General features: G+C 44.6%; 1 protein-coding gene across 1 annotated transcript in view; it reads right to left on the reverse strand.

Moving 5' to 3' along the window:
• The window catches only part of NFE2L3 (NFE2 like bZIP transcription factor 3), a 35,488-nt gene extending 13,521 nt beyond the window's left edge, over positions 1 to 21,967 (reverse strand). Inside the window, exon 1 of the mRNA XM_075271430.1 lies at positions 21,191 to 21,967. Coding sequence (XP_075127531.1) covers positions 21,191 to 21,703 — 513 coding nt within the window. The 5' untranslated portion in view covers positions 21,704 to 21,967. The remainder of the gene's footprint in view (positions 1 to 21,190) is intronic.
• Between the last annotated feature and the right edge of the window lie 730 nt (positions 21,968 to 22,697).

A 22,697-nucleotide genomic window follows, 5' to 3' on the forward strand; every position in this document is an offset into this window, starting at 1 on the left:
TAAGCCTTCTACAGTAAGGGTGCATTCACACTACGCTTCCTGAAGCTTATTCTGAACGTAAAACACGTTCAGAATAAGCGGTGTATAAAGCAGCTCCATTCATCTCTATGGGAGCCGGCATACGAGCGCTCCCCATAGAAATGAATGGGCTGCTTCTTTCACTGCGAGCAGTCCCATTGAAGTGAATGGGAAGTGCCGGCGTATACGGCAAGCTCTGCTCATGCCGGAGCGTACACGCCAGCACTTCCCATTCACTTCAATGGGACTGCTCGCAGTGAAAGAAGCAGCCCATTCATTTCTATGGGGAGCGCTCGTATGCCGGCTCCCATAGAAATGAATGGAGCTGCTGTATACGCCGCTTATTCTGAACATGTTTTACGTTCAGAATAAGCTTCAGGAAGCGTAGTGTGAATGCACCCTAAGAGTGATATGCGGTGTGCAAACCAAATGTAAAGCACATACTATGTAGCCATGATTCTTGCCACAGCTGGTCAAATACTAGTCACAGCACCATCTTTTACTTGCGTACTATGTACTGTGTTTACTAAACTAATACAATCTGTTGGTCAAACACAATGTTGAAGTAGCAGAATGTAGAACGGGAGGTGGCACTGGGGGGTGGTCAGTCCGAGTAGCCAAATCTTCAACAGATGGATCCCATCCCCCAGCAGCTTATAGGCTTTAACATTTGTTCTCTTTTCCCAAATACTGTACCGCCCTTCTTTATCTGTTTTCTTGCCAAAGACAACCTATCAATTACCTAAAGTACAATGCATGCAGCGACAAACACACAGCGACTCTAAACCTAGGTTGACAGTGGGCGTCAGCGTATATTTATGTGTGACAAACCTATATATTTATGTACATTATACATTGCTCTCTGCTCACTTCTCATCCATTTCTCAGTCCATATTCACATCAGTGCATATTTCCATATTCTGAATCCTCTTTTTTTGTTTTATGGTTCCCATGTTTTATAACAGCGGGTGATATCATCCATTGTTATCCATTGTAAACCGACTAAACACAAGAAATAAAGAACATATTACAATAGCATTTCATTTCATGGCAGCCACCAGTGGATCCGAATATGTTTTCAATATAAGTATTTAGGGACAAGAATGCATATGACAAAACACTGTCGTGAATAAGTCTCTTTGTTTCATTGTTTGGCATTTGTGACTATGGACAAATCCTTTGTCTCTCAGTTTTCTACCATTCAATATAACTTTTAGCTGATTGTTTTTGCAAGTCTGTATTGTTTTGGCAGTCATTTAGGTTGAAAGGGGTTAATCTGCACAGACAACTCTGCAAACTAACACACAACACCTTTAATACAAGAGCTGTCGCAGTCACAAGTAGTATCACGTGACCTTTCAAATGAATAGCCAAGTATGTAATACGCAGAAGGCCTGAGTCTGCCAGACCGAGATCCTCAACTTCTTAGAGGTCTCCGTTCTGCTACATAAGAAGGCAGATCCCCTCCATGACATCCATATGCCATATGAATAAAACATAGGGTTTTGGACAATCCCTACTTGTCAGAAGGAAAAAGTTAATCACAAAGGGGGCATTTATTAAGACCAATGCTTCATGTGAACCATTTGTGCGCTGGTGTGAAATGCGTCAGAATTATGAGGAAGCTCCTGGCTTATAATAATTCCGGTGCATCTCTAGACGTACCATGAACCAGGGTGAATTAGGGCTCGTTCACATCTGCGCCCGGTCTCCGTTCTGCAGGTTTCCGTTTCCTGCACAAAACAGAGGCAGGAGACGGAAACCTGCAGGACTCTCTCACCCATTCATTTGAATGGGTTTGAAAGATGTCCGGCCGTGAGTGTTTTATGCTCTGCTCCGTGAAACCGGTTTTTTTAATCCAGACACAGAGTCGGACATGCAGTACTCTGTGTCCGGATTTAAAAAAACGGTTTTGCGGCGGAGAGCATAAAACGCTCACTGCCTCTCACGGCCGGACCCACTCTGTGGTTTCTTGCATGCAGAAGACGGAAACCACAGAACGGAGACCCGAACGCAGGTGTGAACCTAGCGTTAGATGGCATAGTTTTCAGTACTTTACTCTTCGCATGATTCGTGTAGACAGCGAGCGGAAACCACACGGACCCCATTATAGTCGAAGGCATCCGTGTGGTTTCTTAGGTAACCGCTTTTTAATGCGTAGAGGTTTCCGGTTGGGGGGATCACCAAGCAGACTCACCAAACGGACTACCGAACGCAGATGTGAACCCGCCCTTAATCTGTTGGCAGTGGTGTCCCTACCCCAGCTTACCTTGATCCCAGTCCATTTTTTTTTACAAATGTGACCAGTAGGACTCAAAAGGCAAAAATACCTATTATTTTGCACAGAAACCCTAGCATGCACCAAAAATTGCAACTTTTCGGAGAATCCCAAAATATGTCTGAGTGAAATGACACAAGAGATTCTAAGAGCAGGAGATCACAAGGCTTTCTGCTGTGGTATTGCAGGCAACTTAATCCTTTAGAGGAGGGGGATAGTTTGCAAAACAGCAGCCCCCCATGATTAACAGGCAGCAGATGTTAGGCTGTCTTCTAAGCCTATTGTTCTTAAGTATTCTGCAGCAGCTGCTCCCCTGCCAGCCAGACAGCTGTCCCTCTACCATTCACCAGAAAGCCCTGCTTCCCATCTTAGTAGGGGAGGGGAACTTTTGTTAAAAAAATTCTACAAAAAGAAAAGTTTTTGTCTGATAAAAGAGAGGACGTAAGGACACCAAAGAGCGGCTCCAGTTATCCAGTTACTTTTCAGACAAAGCAGGTGTAGGGGATGCCTGCAGCAATAGTGATTGTTATCAGCGTGACCCTACAGATAATGGGACTATATGTGAATAGATATAGGAAACCTGAATAGCCCTACAGCCTACATGCAATAATAATATATTTGACTAAAAACATAATAATCCCAGGGGTTCATTTCTCTAGGTCTTCCCCACAATACAAGACAATATAGTTCATTCTTCTATTTGTGTGGGGCCTATGGGGAGATGTTCCTAATTTATGAATAGAATGCCGCAACTACAGTGAAGACTGAATAGAAATAAGGCATCTCACAATGCCTACATCATTGGGCAAATGTGGTGTCTGTGAAATGTAGGACAGGGCAGGTCCTCCAGAGATTGATGTCTCTATTATGGCCTGAACAGAGGATCCCCCTTCTTCCCCATTAACTCATTCCATTATAAGGTATAGGAAGATGGTTTCTCAACACTAGACTATCTCCTTTATTCACAGTACAGACTTTAAAGAGGTCATGCCATGAAAAATATTAATTCTCTATGATAGGGTACAGCTGTGTGCTGTACTTTGGCCATGTGCAGTGGTCCTATTGTAGTAAATGGGAGCAAGGATGCCTTTATTTCTACCAGGGGTGCCCTTTCTCTGTATTGGTGGGGGTCTCAAAACTTGGGGACCTTTCATCGCCTCCACCATGTCAGGAGCAGGGCCGGAGCCTCTGCAGCGCTGCTCCTGACAAGGTGGAAGTGATGAAAGGTCCCCCTTAAAAGTTTTGAGACCCCCACCAATACAGAGAAAGGGCACATCCTTCCTGCGCTCCTGAGTCCTCCGCTTCCAGGTCTTAGGAGGCAGGCTGGGACCTCTGCAGCGTTCTGTGGGGGTTGCCGGTCTTCTCCTGAGCCGGACAGGGGACTTCCGGTTTTCGGCCTAGCGGCGGGCCGGAACCTATTTAAGGAGGACTCTGGCTATTCAGTGTTTCCTCTGAGTTCTTGATAGTAAGCTTTTCTCCTGTATTTGATTACCTGTATTTCTGACCTTCTTCCCTTGACCTCTGACTCTGCCTCCTGCAGCGCCGCACCTCCCATGAGGCGACCTGAAGCCACTGCTTCAGGCGGCGCTATGCCAGGGCTCCAGGGAGGGCGGCATTTTTGCTTACCTAAGCCAGTCCAGGACAAGCTGTCCTGGACTGGCTTAGCACCGAGCGGTGGATTGGGGAGGCCACTGGAGCAGCGCTGCTCCAGCAGCCTCCCCTCACGCTCAGACAGAAAGCAGGTCCTCTCCGTGCCTGCTCTCTGCCTGCGAACGCCGCTAAGCCCCGCCCCTTCACTTAGCGCTGCCCCCTCCGCCCCCTCCTCCCAGGGGGAAGGGGGGGCGGCTTTCTGTCGTTGGCCTCGGGCGGCGAAAGGGGCAGGTTCACCCCTGGCCTCCTGATTTGTGTCCTGTGCTTGCTCCTGTTCATGACCCCGGCTTGTCTTTAGGCCTCTGCTTCCTGAACCTGGTTTTGTACTGCTCCTCCGCTCCTGTTACTGACTCGGCTTGCCTGACGTTCCCTTTTTATTTCCCACTGTACTGCGTTGCCCTCTTGTTGCTGACCTGGACCGTAAGAGTACGATTTGATTCTTTGCTGCCACCTTCTGACCACCTGCCACAGCCTTCTGGATCCTTGCACCCACACTGTAACCCGAAACATCTGCTGGTAAGAGATCTCAGTGTCTGGTTTACTGTGATTTGTGGTGCGCTGTGTGTTTGGTGATTCCTGACTCATACCACTCTGCCCAGCAGTGCAGCCAAGTCTATCCCCACCACCTGGGGCTCTGGTGAACACCAATGTGGGGTTGGTGTTGGTGCGACCTGGGGGGTGTTAGACACACGGCGCCATTTTGATCAGTGTATCTAGTACTGCTTCTCACTTTTGTCTCAGATCTGCATCTGTTATCCTAACACACCGACTCCAGTACTTTGCATCCTTTAATAGCCCATAAAAAGAACAAACTTGGAAATAGAGTGGATAAGAAACATAATGCTCCATGAAATGCAATTTCATATACTATGCAGAGTCTATGGGAAGCTATACAATATACACTTAACAGTCTTCGCTCAGGAAGAGTATTATGGAAGTATTATTATTGCACTGAGTGCCTAGGACATTAGTCTTGCCACATACATCCCACATCTGTAAGGAGATGAATGAAGATGGAGCTGAGCTGATGTTTCTCTAGGACCAGGATATTCCCTGATCATCTTTGACCCATTCCTCCCTGGATCAAAAGATGGCAGCCGATGTAAATATGGGGCATAGTCTGCTCCACTCCAGTGTGACCAAGGTAATATTACAAGATATGTCAGCGACCTGACATGAACTACTAGGACCACTCCTGCCCTTCAAGACTTGTTCATAAATTGAGTTCTGAAGTTACCTAAAATATTTAGGCGGGTAAGAGCCCAAGCACATTGTGCAGCCAAGAATTCTAGTCTATATATTCATTAAGTAAAGGCGCCAAAAACCTGTTCTGAAATATGTAGAAACTTCAGAAGGGAGGTGCAGAAAAAACAAAGCCGACCTTAGATGACAACAGGCTGTTATACATCAACTAGATGGTAATTACAAGGCAGGCCAGCCATAATTGATAAAAACATGACTCCATTTAGTAATTATAAACTCCTTACTAGAAATTACACCGCCATCTGGGAACAAATCATCATATGGCCAGGTCCTGGCTTTTTCCTACAATGCACAATTTCATCCCTGCAATTTGGAAGGATAGTTATACCCAGCAGCCGCCTCTGTGTGCCAGGATCCTGGCGATCATATGATCAGTCACCTGACCACTAGGACTAATGCAGGCAGGGGTCTAATAAGCTTCCGTAGATTACAGATCTGGAGATCATTGTTAGGCCTTCAGTTGCTGGAACGTATCGGCAGCCGTCTATTGCATCATGGGGGGGCTGAAGGAAGTGACAGTACCCTCGATGGGTCTATGCTGCGTTAAATGTAGACCATAATATACAGTATTAACGTAATATGTACCAGCCTGGAATTCATACCATGCCTAGACTGTATGCAAGTGTAACAAACTCTCAGCTGTGACAAATCTTACCGCAGAAACACAAAGTATATAGGAAATATGCATACTTAATAAAGCTGGAAAACCCATTTAAGGGTACGTCCACATGGGAGCTGCAGATTGTCCTGAATTCCATAAAGTGAAGAGTCACACAAAATTGTTTGGGATTTTTTTGTGGTGCATTTGGCTGAGGGTACCCCCCTCTATTCAACCTAAGCACTGTAATGGGTGATAGCTGCCATGTAGACCTGCAGTATAGATTGACATCTTGCACTTTGCTGCTACTGTATACTGCAGCAGATTACCCGTCAACAAGTCCACAGTGACTAATCCACTGCAAATCTGAACAGGATCTGGACATGATAGTTTTAGCATCTTTTCTTAAAACTTTACACTGTGATTTTTCTCTGTAAAGCCCCATTCACACGGGGTACGGGAACGCATATTTTGGTCCCGATTTTGATGCGGGAAGCCACGTCAGAATAGGACCAAATGAATGGGCCTAGTCCGGAGGGTGTTGCCATGAGGCGGACTCCACCTGAAGAAAGGGCAGCTTGCTTCTTTTTTTCTGCTAGCGGGAACAAACCGCTAGTGGGAAAAAAAACGCTAGCGGTCTACATAGACCTCTATTGTGAGGGGGCGGATTTTGAGGAGGATTCAGCGCCAAAATCCGCCCCCTCTTGCCCCATGTGAACGAACCCTTACCATTGATCTGAGGCACCGTTTTGAAGAGGAATGGTAACACCCATTCACACAATTCCAGGAGGAATAACAGAGGAACAGCACAACTCAAATTCTAAGAAAATATTCCCCAGTACTGTTAATTCATTGTGAACACTACTATTAACTGAAACAGACCTGAGAGTTGAAAGGTCCTCATTAAGGCTGAAGCCCCATGTTGCGAAAACGCTGCGTTTTACAGTACCTGCAAAGTGGATGGGAATTTGGCTAATCCTATACACAATGCAGAAAAAATCTGCAGCGGAAAAGCTACATTTTTATAAATGCTCTTTTGCATTTTTGAAAATCGCAGCATGTCAATTTCACTGGCAGTTTCCATATAGATATAATAGGGGCAGAAAGTCCGCAGAGGAAAACTCTGTGAAATCACAATGAAAAACGCTGCAGAAAAAAAGCGAGATGTGAGGAGCCTAAAGGTTATAAAATGGAATTTCCTGCAAACAGGGTATGAAGGAACACAGATCTGTGCCATGCACTGAGTATGAAGGAACACAGATCTGTGCCATGCACTGGGCATGAAGGAACACAGATCTGTGCCATGCACTGGGCATGAAGGAACACAGATCTGTGCCATGCACTGGGTATGAAGGAACACAGATCTGTGCCATGCACTGGGCATGAAGGAACACAGATCTGTGCCATGCACTGGGCATGAAGGAACACAGATCTGTGCCATGCACTGGGCATGAAGGAACACAGATCTGTGCCATGCACTGGGCATGAAGGAACACAGATCTGTGCCATGTACTGGGTATGAAGGAACACAGATCTGTGCCATGCACTGTTCACAGATGTTATCTCATGACCTACTTGCCAGGCTAAACACCAGTCAATGATCTCATTACACTGTATATTAAGTTCTCAACACAAATCAATACTTATCATTGAGATCTGAATCCAGGGAAATAATAAATGTTTCAAACAAAAACAGGTCATCCAGATGAAAAGATCAATCAGAGAGCACTGACTAGGCCGGTAATGTCTGACCACATTGCCTGCCCTCTCCTACAAGTACACTGCCCACAGTCCAACTTCAGAGAACAGACTACAGAAAACAATAGCCATAATGAAAATGAAATCTGCAGAAAATGGCGAGCAAGAGGATGTCCAACATCTTACACGAGCCAAACAAGTTTACAAACTGGTGTAGGTGCGTTGACATTTGCCCCCAATGTGTCCTGCCCGAATGGAAAAATTTATAAGGAACTCTATAAAAAGTCCAAGGTGTTGACTTGGCTTCCAAATTCTTCAGATCTTAATTTGATCAAGTATTTGAGGGATGGGCTGAGAAACAAGTCTGATTCATGAAGGTTCCACCTTATAAGTTACCTGCACCGCTTATGTCCTGGAGACATGTCAAAGAAACCTGAGGAGTGATGCCTTGTTGGGTCATTGCTGCTCTAGGGTTGTTTTTTTGTTTTTGTTTTTTTATATGGCTGATCTGGGTATACGGAACATCAGGTCCCTCTGGAGACACTAATACTTCATTCTTACACAACAAGATGCCTCAAAAATATTAAGATAAGATAAGACGCTGTAAGTACTTTTACAGCATTGTCACATATTATGTATTAATGAAGAATCGCAGAAGATGCAGCATGTGAGGTCGCCATTGCTTGACCACAAACCAGTCCTGCAGGATACAACTGTGTAACAATAAGCGAAGGCAATGAGATTCCTGCCTGACCAGAGACACTCAATGATACCTGCAGATAAGCAGAACGTAAGCTGCAATACAGGGAATTGGACTGAAATAAGGATGACCTATTATAGAAAGCAGCAGGGACCAACACACATACTGTACAATAATACCATGAGCCAAGTTATTCTGATATGGAGGTTTGGAGTCAGCTGCATAAGGGACATTGTCCCAGTTACTGTAGAACCTCCTAATACACAGCTCAGCGACTCCAGAACATCTCTGAGAATAAAGTGTCACATATTCATTTATGTCTTATATGGTGCTACCTTATTATGCGGGGCTGCACACCATGGTAGTCACATCAGTCCCTAGTGGCACAATCTAATTTCCATATCTCTCTTACACTCACATATATTCATACACTAGGATCAAATTAACCCATTAGTGTACGGGAGGAACCCAGGAAAATGCACATTCCCATAAATAAAGCTACTCTTCCTTATCTAAAAGAGGTTATGCAGCAGTTTAAAATACATTGGGGGAGGTTTATCAGTACCATCTTATTCAATGTAGGTCTTGACCTCTGGGGCTAGGTGGGTGATGGGGGAGGGGTGAGTGAGGATGGGTATGGGGGGTGGGATCCAATGGGGGAGACTAATCTAGTGCCAGAGTGCATAAAGTCCTTGGGCTATCATGCCTGTAGGGGAAAGGTCTGACCCAAATAACTTTGTAGAGGTCTGGAACTTTAATAATACCAGGTCTTACATAATTTGTCATAGGAGTCCGTAATGGAAGAGGTGAGATTTTCCTTATATATCATGTGATTGACCCAAGTTTCAGAGGGACTTAGATGGTGGTTGGTCTGCCTCCATTCTGATCATTGGTGAAGGTCCCAGTAGTCTGAACTCCACCAGTCTAGTAGTAATGCCCTATCCAGAGAATAAGTGAGAAATCCTTCTAGCTGAAATACCATATGAGGTGCAACAGATCCAACCACATCTATTTTACCGCGAGTCTTGGGGGTCAACCAAATGTTGATACAAATTCTTAAAATGTTTGTCTAGCCCTCACCATTCCTGAACCATCAGTGCATTTTCTATAAGGCCTGACAAGCTAATAGGCTCTGTACTGTCAGGTGGGCGGTCTCAGGCAGGAGCAGGCAAAAGGGCGCGAGTCTCAGCGCTGTCACTGTCTAATCAGATCCCCTCTCGCCTGTTCTGACCCAAAGCCACCCACATGACAGTAAAGAGCCTGCTTAGAATATTAGATACCAAAACTAACTGCGCAGATTGCTCAGGAATGACGAGGGCTAGAGAAAAAAATTCCAGCTGTGCCAGATTCAATGCAGCAGTGCGTACTAAAGGACTAGGAGTTGGTGGGGGTGGGGTGAGGTCCTTTTTAATCTGCAGTGTCCCAATACTGTCTGCTTTCCAGGTCTAGAACAGTTTTTACAAACATTACATTTTGCATATGCTTTCAGTCATGTATCTAAATGACTCTATATACACCTGAGGGTTCAATTCTGCCGCTTTATAGTTGTATATAATAAAGCTTAAAGGGTAAGGCAGGGAAACTGCGCTCAGGCGACCAATGTTACAGCGTACTGTACACGATCAAATCTACAGAGATTCATAAAATGTGGTATTTCCTAGTGAATGTTAATATATTATGGAATCCAGCCCTGGGATGATAACATGTGCAAACCAGTTAATAGCCTTGGAAATATCTTTTATGGCCTTGGCTTCAATGAGAATATCTGTAATAGCAAATTCTAGTGTCATGTACTTGTATTCTCTAGCAAGCCGTCTTAGGATCACTCATGTTGTGTCTAAAATTAGAAAGGTTAAAAACCTAGTTTATTAAATAATTTTAATTCTCATGAAATAACATAAGAGGCTTGCTCATATGGCCAGTTATGTCAAATACTGCAACTCAGTCCTATTCACTTAAAGAGGACCTTTCATCACTTGGGGCACATGTGGTTTTATATACTGCTAGAAAACTGACAGTGCGCTGAATTCAGCGCACTGTCTGCTTTCCCGATCTGTGCCCCAGGTGAAGAGCTATCGGTCCCGGTACCGTAGCTCTTCACCGTCAGAAGGGCGTTCCTGACAGTCAGTCAGGAACGTCCTTCTTCACAGCAGCGCCTATAGCTCTGTACTGTGAGAGCGAGGAGGGGAGGAAGGCGTTGCTGACTCTATGGATGAGCACTATCAGGAGGGGAGGGAGGCATTCCTATAGCCTATAGCGCTGTACTGTGAGAGTGGGGAGGAATGCCTCCCTCCCCTCCTGATAGTGCTCCTCCATAGAGTGAGCAATGCCTCCCTCCCCGCTCACACAGTACAGCGCTATAGGCGCTGCTGTAAAGAAGGACGTTCCTGACTGTCAGGAACACCCTTCTGACAGTGAAGAGCTACGGTAACGGCACCTGGGGCACAGATCGTGAAAGCAGACAAATTCAGCGCACTGTCAGCTTTCTAGCGGTATATAAATCCGCATGTGCCCCAAGTGATGAAAGGTCCTTTTTAAATGGGCGTAAGTTGCAGTACAAGGCATAGCCATGCTGTGTGTTGGCACTGTACATTCTGTAGATCCCTTTATTTATTCTTATGGGAGGGTCCGGAGCACTGTCCTCTACAGATAGACCATCAATGTTTAAGCCCCTGGAAAGTCCTTTAGGGCCGGGGGTCCACGTTGTCAAAATGCAGTGTTATGGCTACGGCGGAAACACCACAGCAAAAATCGCTGTATTTTACAGTACCTGCAAAGTCGACGGGATTCTGCCTAGTCCCATCCACACATTGCAGAAAAAAATCTAAAGCGGAAAAGCTGGGATTTAAAAAACGCTAGTGTTTTTTTAAATACTTGAATAATAAGGAAGGGCGTCCACATACTTTTGGTAATATAGTATAGTTGTATCCTAACACTTTGTTCACATTTGTATCAAAGGCTCAGATCATCGGTTGCAGTCTCTATAAGTTTTGATGAGAGGTATAGCGCTGTATGTAGCACTATCCTTCCCATCAATATGGCAGACGTCACAGTCAGTACAGTTTGTCAGGTCCTGTTGGTATCAGTCATACAATAGATTCAAGAACACCCAACTGTCCGTTATGAGTGTAAGATATAACAAAGGTGTGAACCTAGCCAGAGAATTATTTACCCAGTTTCTGTAAAGCGCCTGAATACAAGATGGCTGCCTCCATTGTGACTAAGGAGACTATAACGTGCTCTTAGGACACCTACACAATACAATAGTATTTGTGTAATACACTAGAGAATAACAGCAGCGTCCAAAGGAAAAGATCTTTTCTTTGTTTTCTCTATATATACTATTTAAGATTTTTTTTTTTCCTAGGGCAAAATATGACTGTTCATTTCCTTCCAGGAAAACAGCCTTTGTGGCGTAACGTCTGTTATGTTGAAATTGAAACAAAAAAAAAGTGAAAAAAAAAAAAAAAAAAAAAAAAAAAAAAAAAAAGGCCAATAGACCACAATGGGACACATTTACAAAAAGCGGCATTTTTCTAGAATAAAGAATGCTGCAACTTGTATGAGATGTTCACCAAATGGACCATGCTGGTGGATGAATGTATGACAATATGGTGCAAATGATACATGAAAACCTCAAATGTCACAAATGCCAAAATAATAAAAAAAATTTGCCTTTACATTCTATGGCTGATTTGTGGCTGCTGTGGAAAAACGCAGCAATTTCATCCATAAATTGTGGAAAAATAGAACTGAGAAAAATCTGCGTTTTCAAAAAGTGTGTGTTTTTGAAAAACATATGTTAATTTTAGCTGCAGGAATCGCAAGCATTTTCCCCATATATTTCATAGGAGGAAAAAAAAACAACACACTTTTTAGAACAACATGTGACATGTATATATTTTGGCGCTCATCTATAAAGTCATAAAATTTCAATTCAAAATTGAGACTTGCAATAAAAATTGCAATTTTTAATTTAATTCAGTCCCTCTGTCCAGTCACCAAGCTGATGTATAATATATAATGGCTGGTGTTCTTGCGGTAACGGTGCAGCCTACTGTGTCCTCACTATGTTCTCCTTCATTGACCAATATTTGGACTGCTGCGTTACTGAATAATATAGATCACGAGACTAATCATCTGGGACAAGGTATTTTCATCAGCCCTCTGTAAACAATCAATAACCTACTGGAAACTGCTTTGTAGAAAGAGCTAATAATAACTCAACTATATACGGAAATCTCTCAAGCCTACCGGAACTTTCTACGAAAACTGGATACAAATTTACATCAAGCCACTAAATAATACAAGGCTAGATACCGGGACACAGTGTCATGGTCTTCAGGATTGTTATGGTGCAGAATTACTAAACCTGTCTAAGACTAGGTTTACACTAGTGCTCGGTCTGCATTCAGGGATTCCGGTCACCATTCCGCTTGAAAAACATGGAGAGAAAAATCCTGCAAGCAAGACTTTTCTCTCTGCATTTTCCAGCAAGAAACCGGGCACAAACCCAGTGGAACCCATCACAATGTATGGGGTCCACGGGTTTCCATGGGTAACCGCTTTTTAAGCAGATTTGGTCTCCATTTTTCATGTCCCCAAACTGGATCTAAAGAATGGAAATCAGACGCTAGTGTGAACCTAGCATGACAAGACAGTGGATGCTTAGACTAGACTACTGTCTAGAGAGACATCAGGTTTACCGGTGTTGGACAACAAATCTGTCACATCTTTGGCCACTTTTATCTAATTTTGCACCTCCTATAGATTGATTTAGACAAAATATAGGACAAATTTGGTTGTACTTTGTTGTATCTTAAATAGAGCCTGTCACCTGAACCCAAACATCAACCCAACCCCAAAGATAGATAAGTTAGGGTCATCTAAATCAAACTATATTTGCCCCTTATGAATTTGTGCCTCCATTGCTGAGATATAACTGTATTTCTCAATATGTAACGTGGGTGCTGTCCCTTAGCTCTATGGAGCAATGACAATCCTCTCGGGCTCGGTTCACATCTGCGTTCGAGTATTCCGCTCCCGTCTCTGCATGAAAAATGCAGAAATAAAAGCGCTGCAAGCAATACTTTTCTCTCTGCATTTTTTGTGCGGAAACCACACAGACCCCATTATTTTCTATGGGATCCGCGGGTTTCCTAAAGTAACCGCTTTTTTTATGCAGATTAGGTTTCTGTTCGGGGGTCCCCAAGTGGATCCCCCAAATGGAAACCCATGTGTAGATGTGAATCAAGCCTCATTTCTTAATTTTCATAATGACAAAAACAGGCGCCCATTCACAAAAGAGAAAACAACCCTAATCTATCTGCAGTGCTGGGTTGATGTCCTAGGTTCTGGTTGTAGACAAGCTTTAAGCCATGTCCCCCTTCCCCCCAGTAAGTCACACGCTCTTCCTTGCAAAGTTACATTCCATCAAAGCAAGGAATAAAGCGTATCTAGAACATTCAATAAGTGTGATACAAGGCATGTACACCGTTTACACCCTAATTCTAGTGCATTTTGATTAATAAATCTCCCCTTTGTTTCTGTAGCATGCTGCACACATAACACACGTCAGAACTGCAATGTGAACGCTGTCCTAGTTTTTTTTCTACAACTCATACATGTTCAAAGTGCGACCCACTTATCTTGGGTTCAGAATTATTTTGCTTTTTCCCCCAATCTGCACTTCTTTCCATTGCACCTCCCTAGAGCTCTTTCACATTTCATTCCTGTACGTGTTCTGCAGGAAATGTGTATGAACAGCTTTTAATTATATAGAAAAGCAAATAAGTCACAAGAACCAGACTGTTTTCCTGGATTTCTACTGCCCTAGACCTTATGCATTGCTACCCTTCTATGAATCCTGATCTGGCAAAAAATTATGTAGAAAGAAATTACAGTAAAGTTTGTGAAGTCTTGATATAAAAAGAAGTTCTTTCTTTGTGTGCACTTACTGAAGGGACTGTATTATCATGATTATAACATAGTGTGATTATGGACACCTCGAGCCCAGCAATATGGAATCGCTCTTATAGAATGACTCTGTTCTGGATCATGGGGGGCTACCAAATGAGAGGCTTACTTGTATGATCTTCATATTCCTATAATGGCATTTGGATGGGAAGGAAGGGGTCTTTATGAGCCACCCCTTTAAGAGAAGGGAAGAGGAGAGAGAGTATAGGCATCACAGGAGCTTTGCAGGAACTCTGACCTTGCAGCACCCTAGACTGTTAAAGGGAACCCATTGTGTGTCTTTTCTACCGTAAACTGGTCCAAGCATTATGTAATGACCTCTCCCATGGTGCCCCTCAATAAGCTTCCTCTTGCTGAAAAGGCAAGTTAGAATCTTAGATTGGCATATACATATTTACCTTAAGTAGTCACAGGGGTGGGGGGCAGCTTCATCTAGTCAAGTAGTCATTGCACTAAATTACGCCCTGCGAGGTGTAATAGTCCTTGCCTGGCAGATCTCAGCCTGATACCCTATCTAAGTGCTTGGCCTCACATGGGGCGATGTAGGGCGATGACTATATGACTAGATGAATCTTCTCCCCACCCCCATGACTAGTAAAGGTAGATTTACATATACATCAACATTTCTAAAAACTTAGAACTCGACTTTTCAGCTACAGAAAGCTGAATGTTGGGCCACCAAAGGAAAGGTCATGACTTGACATGCTGGGACCAGTTTAGGGTGGAAAAACCAGTTGGATTTCAGTTGATCCTTTTGTTCTTTGGCACATAAGCCACAACCAGAATAGTCTGACAGCATTTCTGCCCTTACTTATTTAGTATATATGCACTGTTGTGCCAAGCATGTATGTATCAGACATCAAGTGAGATAACTGAAGTAGGCCACACACATGAGTCACATCCGTATGGATCCAGACTTATTGTTGTGTAATGTTAGGTTCACATATTTGCGTTTGGGTTTCCATTCTTTGGGTCCACTTGAAGATCCAAGAAACAAAAACCCCATCCGCTTAAAAAGTGGTTACCCGCAGAAACCTACAGACCCCATAGACTTCAATGAGGGTCACTGGGTTTACACCCGGTTTCTGTCTGAAATCGGCAAAGAGAAAAGTCCTGCTTGCAGGGCTTTTGACTCCACCTATTTTAAGCATAATGGGGGATGGGGTCCCCGAATGCTAGGGTGAACCAACCCTAAGTTGTTTGTGTGGATGTATGTTACACAAATGTATCCGTACACTATAGTGTTGACTTATAACAGGATCCATCATGTTACATCATGGCGTCTGTTTCCTCAAAACATGACAGAATCGACAAGAGGCCCCCAATGGAGCCTCTAAGACAGATGTGAACGAAGCCTTAGGCTATATGCACACAATTGACTGCGCATGTTGTGGGAGAAGGGGGTGATTTCATAGTGGAACAGTGTCATCTGAGTGGCTTCTGTCCACCACTGACTCATTGGGAGAATACAGTGATGCACAAATAATATCCAACCTAGAAATGTCCCTGAAACTTCAGCTACTAGGAATGGGATTTTTTTTTTAAACTCGTTTTATTGAAGGAGATGCAACAAAATAAACAGGATAATCAAGAAACACATGTACAGAACAGCAAAAAGGGTAAAACACAGAAACAGAACAACACAGAGAAACAATCGAGGAACTGCCACGCCACCATCCCACCCCCGCCCCTCCACCACGAGCAGAGAAAATTGCAAAAGCAAAAGGCATTACAGTGTCAGCAAGTATACAATTTTACCAACAAGTAAGGGGCAACGGATCAACCTGGACGTCACACCTCAGGGTATGTAAGCGCCTAACGCCGAGCGCATGGAGGGGGCAGAGTATTGGATGACGGGGGAGGTGCACCCGCTCCCCAGACCTTAGTAAATTTCTGGGGGCTTCCTCTACCTTTGTATATAATTTGGTTAAAGGGGAGGATAGAATTAACCAGTTTGTGTCATTGAGACACCGACGGAGACCGAGGGGCCATCCACCGAAGGGCAATAGCCTTCCTGGCGTAGAATAGACTTTCCCGAAGAAAGATCCGGATGTGATGTTGCCAAGCCTCATCGCCCAGGACGCCAAATAAGCAAATTTCCGGAGAAAATGGATAGGACGGCCCAGGACGTCTGCCAGGAGATCCACCCCCCCCCCCCTCCAGAAAGCCTGTACAATCGGGCAGTTCCATATCATATGCCAGAAGTTCGCACGAAGGTGCGGGCACCTGAGGCAATTCGGGACAGGCAAACGACCCATCTTGTGAAGGCGAGTCAGGTAACATTGATGCAAGATAAACAATTGGCTCAACTTATTGTTAGCCGAGAGAGAAATGTAGAGAGGAGATTCCAAAATATCCTGGAAGGTCTCGTCCGTCAGCTCTGGGATGTTGGTGCGCCAGGGCCGGGGTCTCAACCAAGGACACTTTAGCATAAATCAGGTATTCATAAAGGGAAGATCAGACCCCGCGGACCCTGAGAACGTAGCACACCAATCAAAGGGTATTCAGAAATGGCACTCGGCTGGGCAGGAAACAGAGAGGAGAGAGTGTTACAAATTCTAGGAATGGGGTTTAGTGTGTCAATGCTGTTAATATTTTCACTTTTACTCTTCTTATGGATTTATTAGATTTCATCTCCTAAGCAGATCAGAGAGCAGATGATAGACTTTCACTATTACACACATTACTAACTAAAGTGAAAACAAGTGACCCTGTGTGGAAGTCCCCTTGGCTAACATGTAAGCACAGCAGCGACTTACAGTTAATACTTCCTTGTAGATCTTGTGCCTTGGAATTTCAAACATTTAGGAACGTTATAAACTATAGGGACAATAAATAGGTCTCCTGTTACTGCAGTACCCGCAATATAACAATCCTGAAGCCTCTTGGGGTTTTCTGGCTCCTAATGCATATTTCATACTGATGACCTACTATATACTATGACAGCATATAAGTCATCAGTATTTGATCTTTGGGGGTCTGAAACACCCAGACCCTGCACACGTCAGCTGTTCCAGAAGCCTCCAGGGGCTGGAAGTTACAGCAGTGTGCATGCTCTCCTGTTCATGTAATATTTGCAGAGCTGTGGCCCTAACCACATATATTGGTGGTGCTGCTATTACTTGAAAGGCAGCAGAGCTGCTTCTGCTTCCCATCCAATGTTGTAGAGGCAGAGCTGCTTCTGCCTTCTGTCCAGTGCTGTAGCTTCCAGCACCCAGAGGCATCAGTGCAGCTGACCTGTGCAGGGTCGAGGTGTCGGACCCCCAAAAATCGCTGATAACCTGTCATTACTATGAAACATACATTAAAGATCAGAAACCCCATTGTATTTCTCTGTTATTCTTCTTGGAAATGTTGAGAATTCATTGTTACTACTCACCTTGTCAATGCTGCACAAAATTGTGCAGATTTTATCACGTAGAGCCAAAATGTATTTTTTGTGGCTATAATGTTGTATTTTTCTCTGTAATATTGTATTCAATGGACGCAATGCCACAGAAGCAGTTGTTTGAGCTACTTAAGAAAAAGGGAAGTAATTTATGGCAGTGGTATTGGAACATCAGGATAGGCTCTGTTCAGCTTTCTGTCAGACGTACACCTTGAATGTATTCCCAGATGTATATTTCTGACATATGCAAGTATATAGTACATCTAATACCTCCAAATTTCCAGAAATAGCAGCATGCTCTACTACAGCATGCTGTATTATGGAGCTATTCTCCTAGGAGCCTTACCTCTCGTGTTTAACCTAGGGCCTCACATGGACTCTGCCTTGTGCATGAGTCTTACTTTGCACCTTAGAAGAATAGAAATTTCCATGCAGATGCAAAGTTCCTAGATAAACAGTGAATTCTGTGAATGGAGAAAGCAGGGGGAAGTATAATGTCAGCACGCTGTGACAACCACACTGCATTTTCCATCTAAATAATTCAGGTGGAGTAAGACTGTGGTCACATCCGCTCTATGTCACTTTCATGATAAGAATAATGTTGTTCAGTCCTGAAGAACACCCTCACGCTCTCACCTGCTGTCAGAGAAGAGTTGGGACACTCCATATGCATGTGAGGGCTGACAAGTCCAACTCCATTCACTAACATGAGTGAAGGAGGTGCAGGGTGACAAGGCGATCTTGTGGTGTAAGTCGCTGCCAAAGTGGCCATGTGACCCTAGTCTTAATATTGAGTACAAAAAAGTGGATCAGCAGAGACCGATTTCTCACTACAGTAATAAAGGGATAAAAAAGTGCCCATATTACACTGGTGTAGAACCAGCCTACGGCCTCCTTCACACAATTGTTGATCCATGTGCGAACGCATGCATTTCTATGGGCCCATAAACACAGCCATACTTTTTGCGGCTATGTGTCCGGGCCGTAGTGAAGGGCTACAAATAATGGAGCAGGTTCTATACCTGCTCACTCCATTCTATTCACTTCAATGTGTGGGTAAGGGAAAAGCATGTATGCTACTCAGATACCAATCCGTACACTGCACACGGTCAGGAGGCCTGACGGTGAAGGAGGCGTCAGTCTCCATGTACACAGACTGTGCTCTGGCAATGTGCTAGCCATTTTTAACAGCTAGCACACCATTATTTTCTACGACTACATACATACATGGGTAAGTATTATCACAGGACTGTGTAGGGGGCTATGACCTCAGTGCAGGTCCTATTCCGGCCTGTTCTGTGGTTTGAGCTCACTGCAGGAAATGAATGAGTCCATGGAGGTCATAGATGACATACGGATTTCATCCATGTGTTGTCTGTGATCCACAGACCCTATGACGCACACGTTTGTGTACATGTAGCTTTAGGCTTTATTTAGTACAAGGCCTATATATCTGATGTATACATTTGTATAAAAATAAAATGGTGGACACATATGTTAGAGATTTCACTGTCCTGCCATTCAGGCCTCATATTGGGGACTTGTCGCACATGTCATAAGATGAAGTTTACCAATTATCACAGAGGTGTTATATAGAGGATTTGTCACCAGCCCTGACATGTAAATACTTGTATGCTTCATGAAGTAGTAATTCTGTATCTTGTGCTGTTCCTCTGTTATTCCTCCTATAAATGTATGTAACCAGTTAAAGGGGTGTCCCTACAGTCTGACAATGTCTTATCACTACTGCCAGCAGACTGTGTCACACCCCTTTGTCAGATGGCAAGTTACACCACCTACTTGTTAATTTATTTATACATTTTCGAGAGGAAAGACCAGGGAGAGTAATGAAAATAGTCCAGAAACTTTATTCCATGGGGAATACAAGTATTTACTAAAACAGACATGTCAGGAGAGGGGACAGTTCCTTCTTAAGAATAGGGACAGGGGTTTCTGTGCTTTTTCAATGTCCATGACCATAAAGGGGTTTTCTAAAATTATCAGTTGATGACCTATACTTAGGATAGGTCATCAACTGAAGATCAGTGGTGGGGTCCAACACCCCGGCCCCAGGCGATTCAGCTATTTGAGACTATAGAAACATTCCCTGAGTACTACTTCTGCTTCGCACCCCATTCATCAGTCACATGGCCTACTGTATTGGCAGCTCAGTCCCATTCAAGTGAATTAGTACTGGGTGAAGAGACCACAGCATTCACACAAAGGCTGGGCTCACATGGTGCACTTTTGCTGAAAAAGGTATGCAACTTTATATAAAAAAATCATGTGCGGTTTTTTGAAAAAGCACATGCAATTTAAAAAAGAAAAAAACGTATGCCGAATGCTGCGAACCCAGACGATCGCTGCAGTTTCTTGAAACGACTGATCGGTGCAGATCGGGCCCTCATCTATCTCCAATTGGTGACCTCTCTTAATGATAGGTCATAGCTTGATAAGGCTACACAACCCCTTTAAGCTAAGGCCCCACGTAGCAAATTTATGCAAAAAAAAACGCTGAAGAAAAGACCGTGGCAGAAACACACCACATTTTGTTTTGCAGCATTTTTCACATACGTCCGCCGCTATTTAGCTATCCAATTTGCAGGTAATGTAAAATGCAGCGTTTTTTGTGGCGCCGCTTCTGCCCCAGCCAAAACAATACAGTTTTGCAATATGGGGCCCGGCCTTAAGCTAATGGACACTAAGAATTTAAGCATTGTGCACAACAGCACCTGCTTATCAAACTTAGTTTACACTGGCCTGGGTACCTATAAGGTCCATCTATTTGGGCGACCCTGAAGCATCTCTAAAAGGCCTCTGTTTAATGTACAACTGGATACAACCACAGTAAACCCCATTAATCTCCCTCCAAACCTGAAACTGATCATCTTATTGTGAAACAGAAAGCTTAGGGCAGAAATCTTGCTTTCTGTGCCAAAGATCTCTTTAGGTTATCCTAAAGTTTCACAAGTGATGCAACACCTTGAAGAACTGAACCTTCTACTTCCCACAACCATCTACACCCAGTGTCAGGTTGTGCCAACAACAACCCACCCCTGCTACACTGTAACAAACCTCAGTCCTGTATACAAACAGCCTTGTTGTGATATTCTATCTACTGCTTTGAAAACAAAGGGAATGTGTCTTAGCAGGAGATGAGGGGGGTTGTGTTCCTTCCATTTATTATAATAAGGAGAGTGAAGAAAATCTGAGCAGGGCGTGGTGCTCAATGCTACAGAAACACACATGATGCCTCCATATTTGTTCTGGCACTAAACAAACAGCCCTGGTGCTGGATACAGGAGATGCTGCGCTCTGATACATTGTAACCACTTGTCAGAACTTCCATATGTGACATTATATTATCTGGTCATATTAGAGGTTGATCCTTTGCAGTGGCGAATAAACAAATCATATGAAAATCTCATCTGGGGCTCATTTACATACAACCCTGGGAAAACACATTGATGACCTTGTTCAGACCAAGCGATAAAGCATCAGAGTCACATAAACATTGCACCTACACCATGTCACTGTGGCACTAGCCAGAAGTCATGCGACAAAGCTTTCTCCATGAGTTGTGACCCACCCCAAAAATGAATGATTTGTGCCCCCAGTTACCTCTTTGGTATAGTCTCCAGGGGTGGAGGTGGCACCTGTGCCGATGTGTGGCTGTGAGGGGGTGGCATGGCTTGGCTGTAGGCTGCTGCTCCTGGCAGGTGGCTGGCTTGGGCCTTCACTGTTGCTGGGGGTATCAGTACTACCACTGCTCTCCTCACTGAGCAGGGCATTGACCGTGCCAGTCTCAGCAGCATCCCCAGACACCGACTGCACCAGCCAGGCGCTGACTTCAGTCCTGGGCACCCGTGTGTTCCCCAGCGCCCTCACTTCGTCTAGCAGCCTCCTGGCAGTGAAGAAGGAGTCCAGGTCCAGGCTCTTGGGGTGCAGGCTGGACCCCTCCCAAGTGTCCCTCAAACTGTGGAAGGGGATCTGAGAGTAGGCAGAGCTGGTGCCCAGGATGATCTCCCTGATGGGCGGCAGGTAGGAGTCCAGATCCACCCTCACCCCGACCAGGCTCAGCAGGATGGCGAACTGCAGCAGACCTTCTGTCATATACTTCTTCAGATCCTTCATTGTATCCCTGCCGGGCCAAGAAGACGAGGAAACTTCCCAGCTCCCCTCTAGTACCGCTCAATCTGCTGCCAGGGGCCGTGGGTACAAGATGCAGGCAGCGGGCATAACCAGGCGGCGGGGCTAGATGGGCAGTGGGGAGCAGCCGGAGTGTCCCAGAAACTGGGAAGAAGACAAAGAGCACGCCGGCTGCTCCACTGCGGCCAGACACAAAGGCAGCAATGCACGAAGCCTGTGACAATGCCGGGAGAAGCTGCACTTCCCACAGGCAGGCAGGCAGGCCGGCAGGGCGGGGGGCAGAGCCATGAGGGGAGGAGGAGGAGGAGCTGAGGAGGAGGAAGGTGTGAGCACACTGGGAGATACAGAAAGGAACCCCCACTCCTTAGTGCTTATAGATTTATTGAAGGCAGCAATCTCCAATAGTGACGTCTCAGTCTAGTGATGCAAAAGGCATAAAATATATCAATAAATATATAAGGGAGGATATACAATACATACAAATATAAACAAAGATAGAGATCACATTGGTATACAGTCTATACCAGGGGTCGGCAACCCCTGGCACGCGTGCCAAGAGTGGCACGCGAGGCATATTTTGCTGGCACGGCAGCCAGCCTGCAACTTCATACACTAAAATTGAGAGAGAGAGAGCGTCCTTCAGTGCTCTGGTAGAGCTGCGGTGTAGGACACGCCCCCTTCTCTCCCTGCCACCAATCAGAGGTGAGCCTCTCACTGCACAGGATAAGGGCTCCCTGGACCTGCTGCTACATGTGAGGAGGAGCTCCTGCCGTCTGCAGCCTGAGGAGGAGAGAAGCAAAGTGAAAGTAAAAACACCAGGTACGTGTGTGTTACTAACTATTCTTATTACTGTCAGGCATTTGGGGTTATTACTTTAGTTTTAGTAACTCCATGTGCCTCACATTAATAACAGTTAACCCCATCATGTCCATCATTAACCCCTGTGTTGCTCACATAAGGGTTACTGATATGTGAGACA

This window comes from Leptodactylus fuscus, chromosome 4 (genome assembly GCF_031893055.1).
Source record: "Leptodactylus fuscus isolate aLepFus1 chromosome 4, aLepFus1.hap2, whole genome shotgun sequence".
NCBI lineage: Eukaryota > Metazoa > Chordata > Amphibia > Anura > Leptodactylidae > Leptodactylus > Leptodactylus fuscus.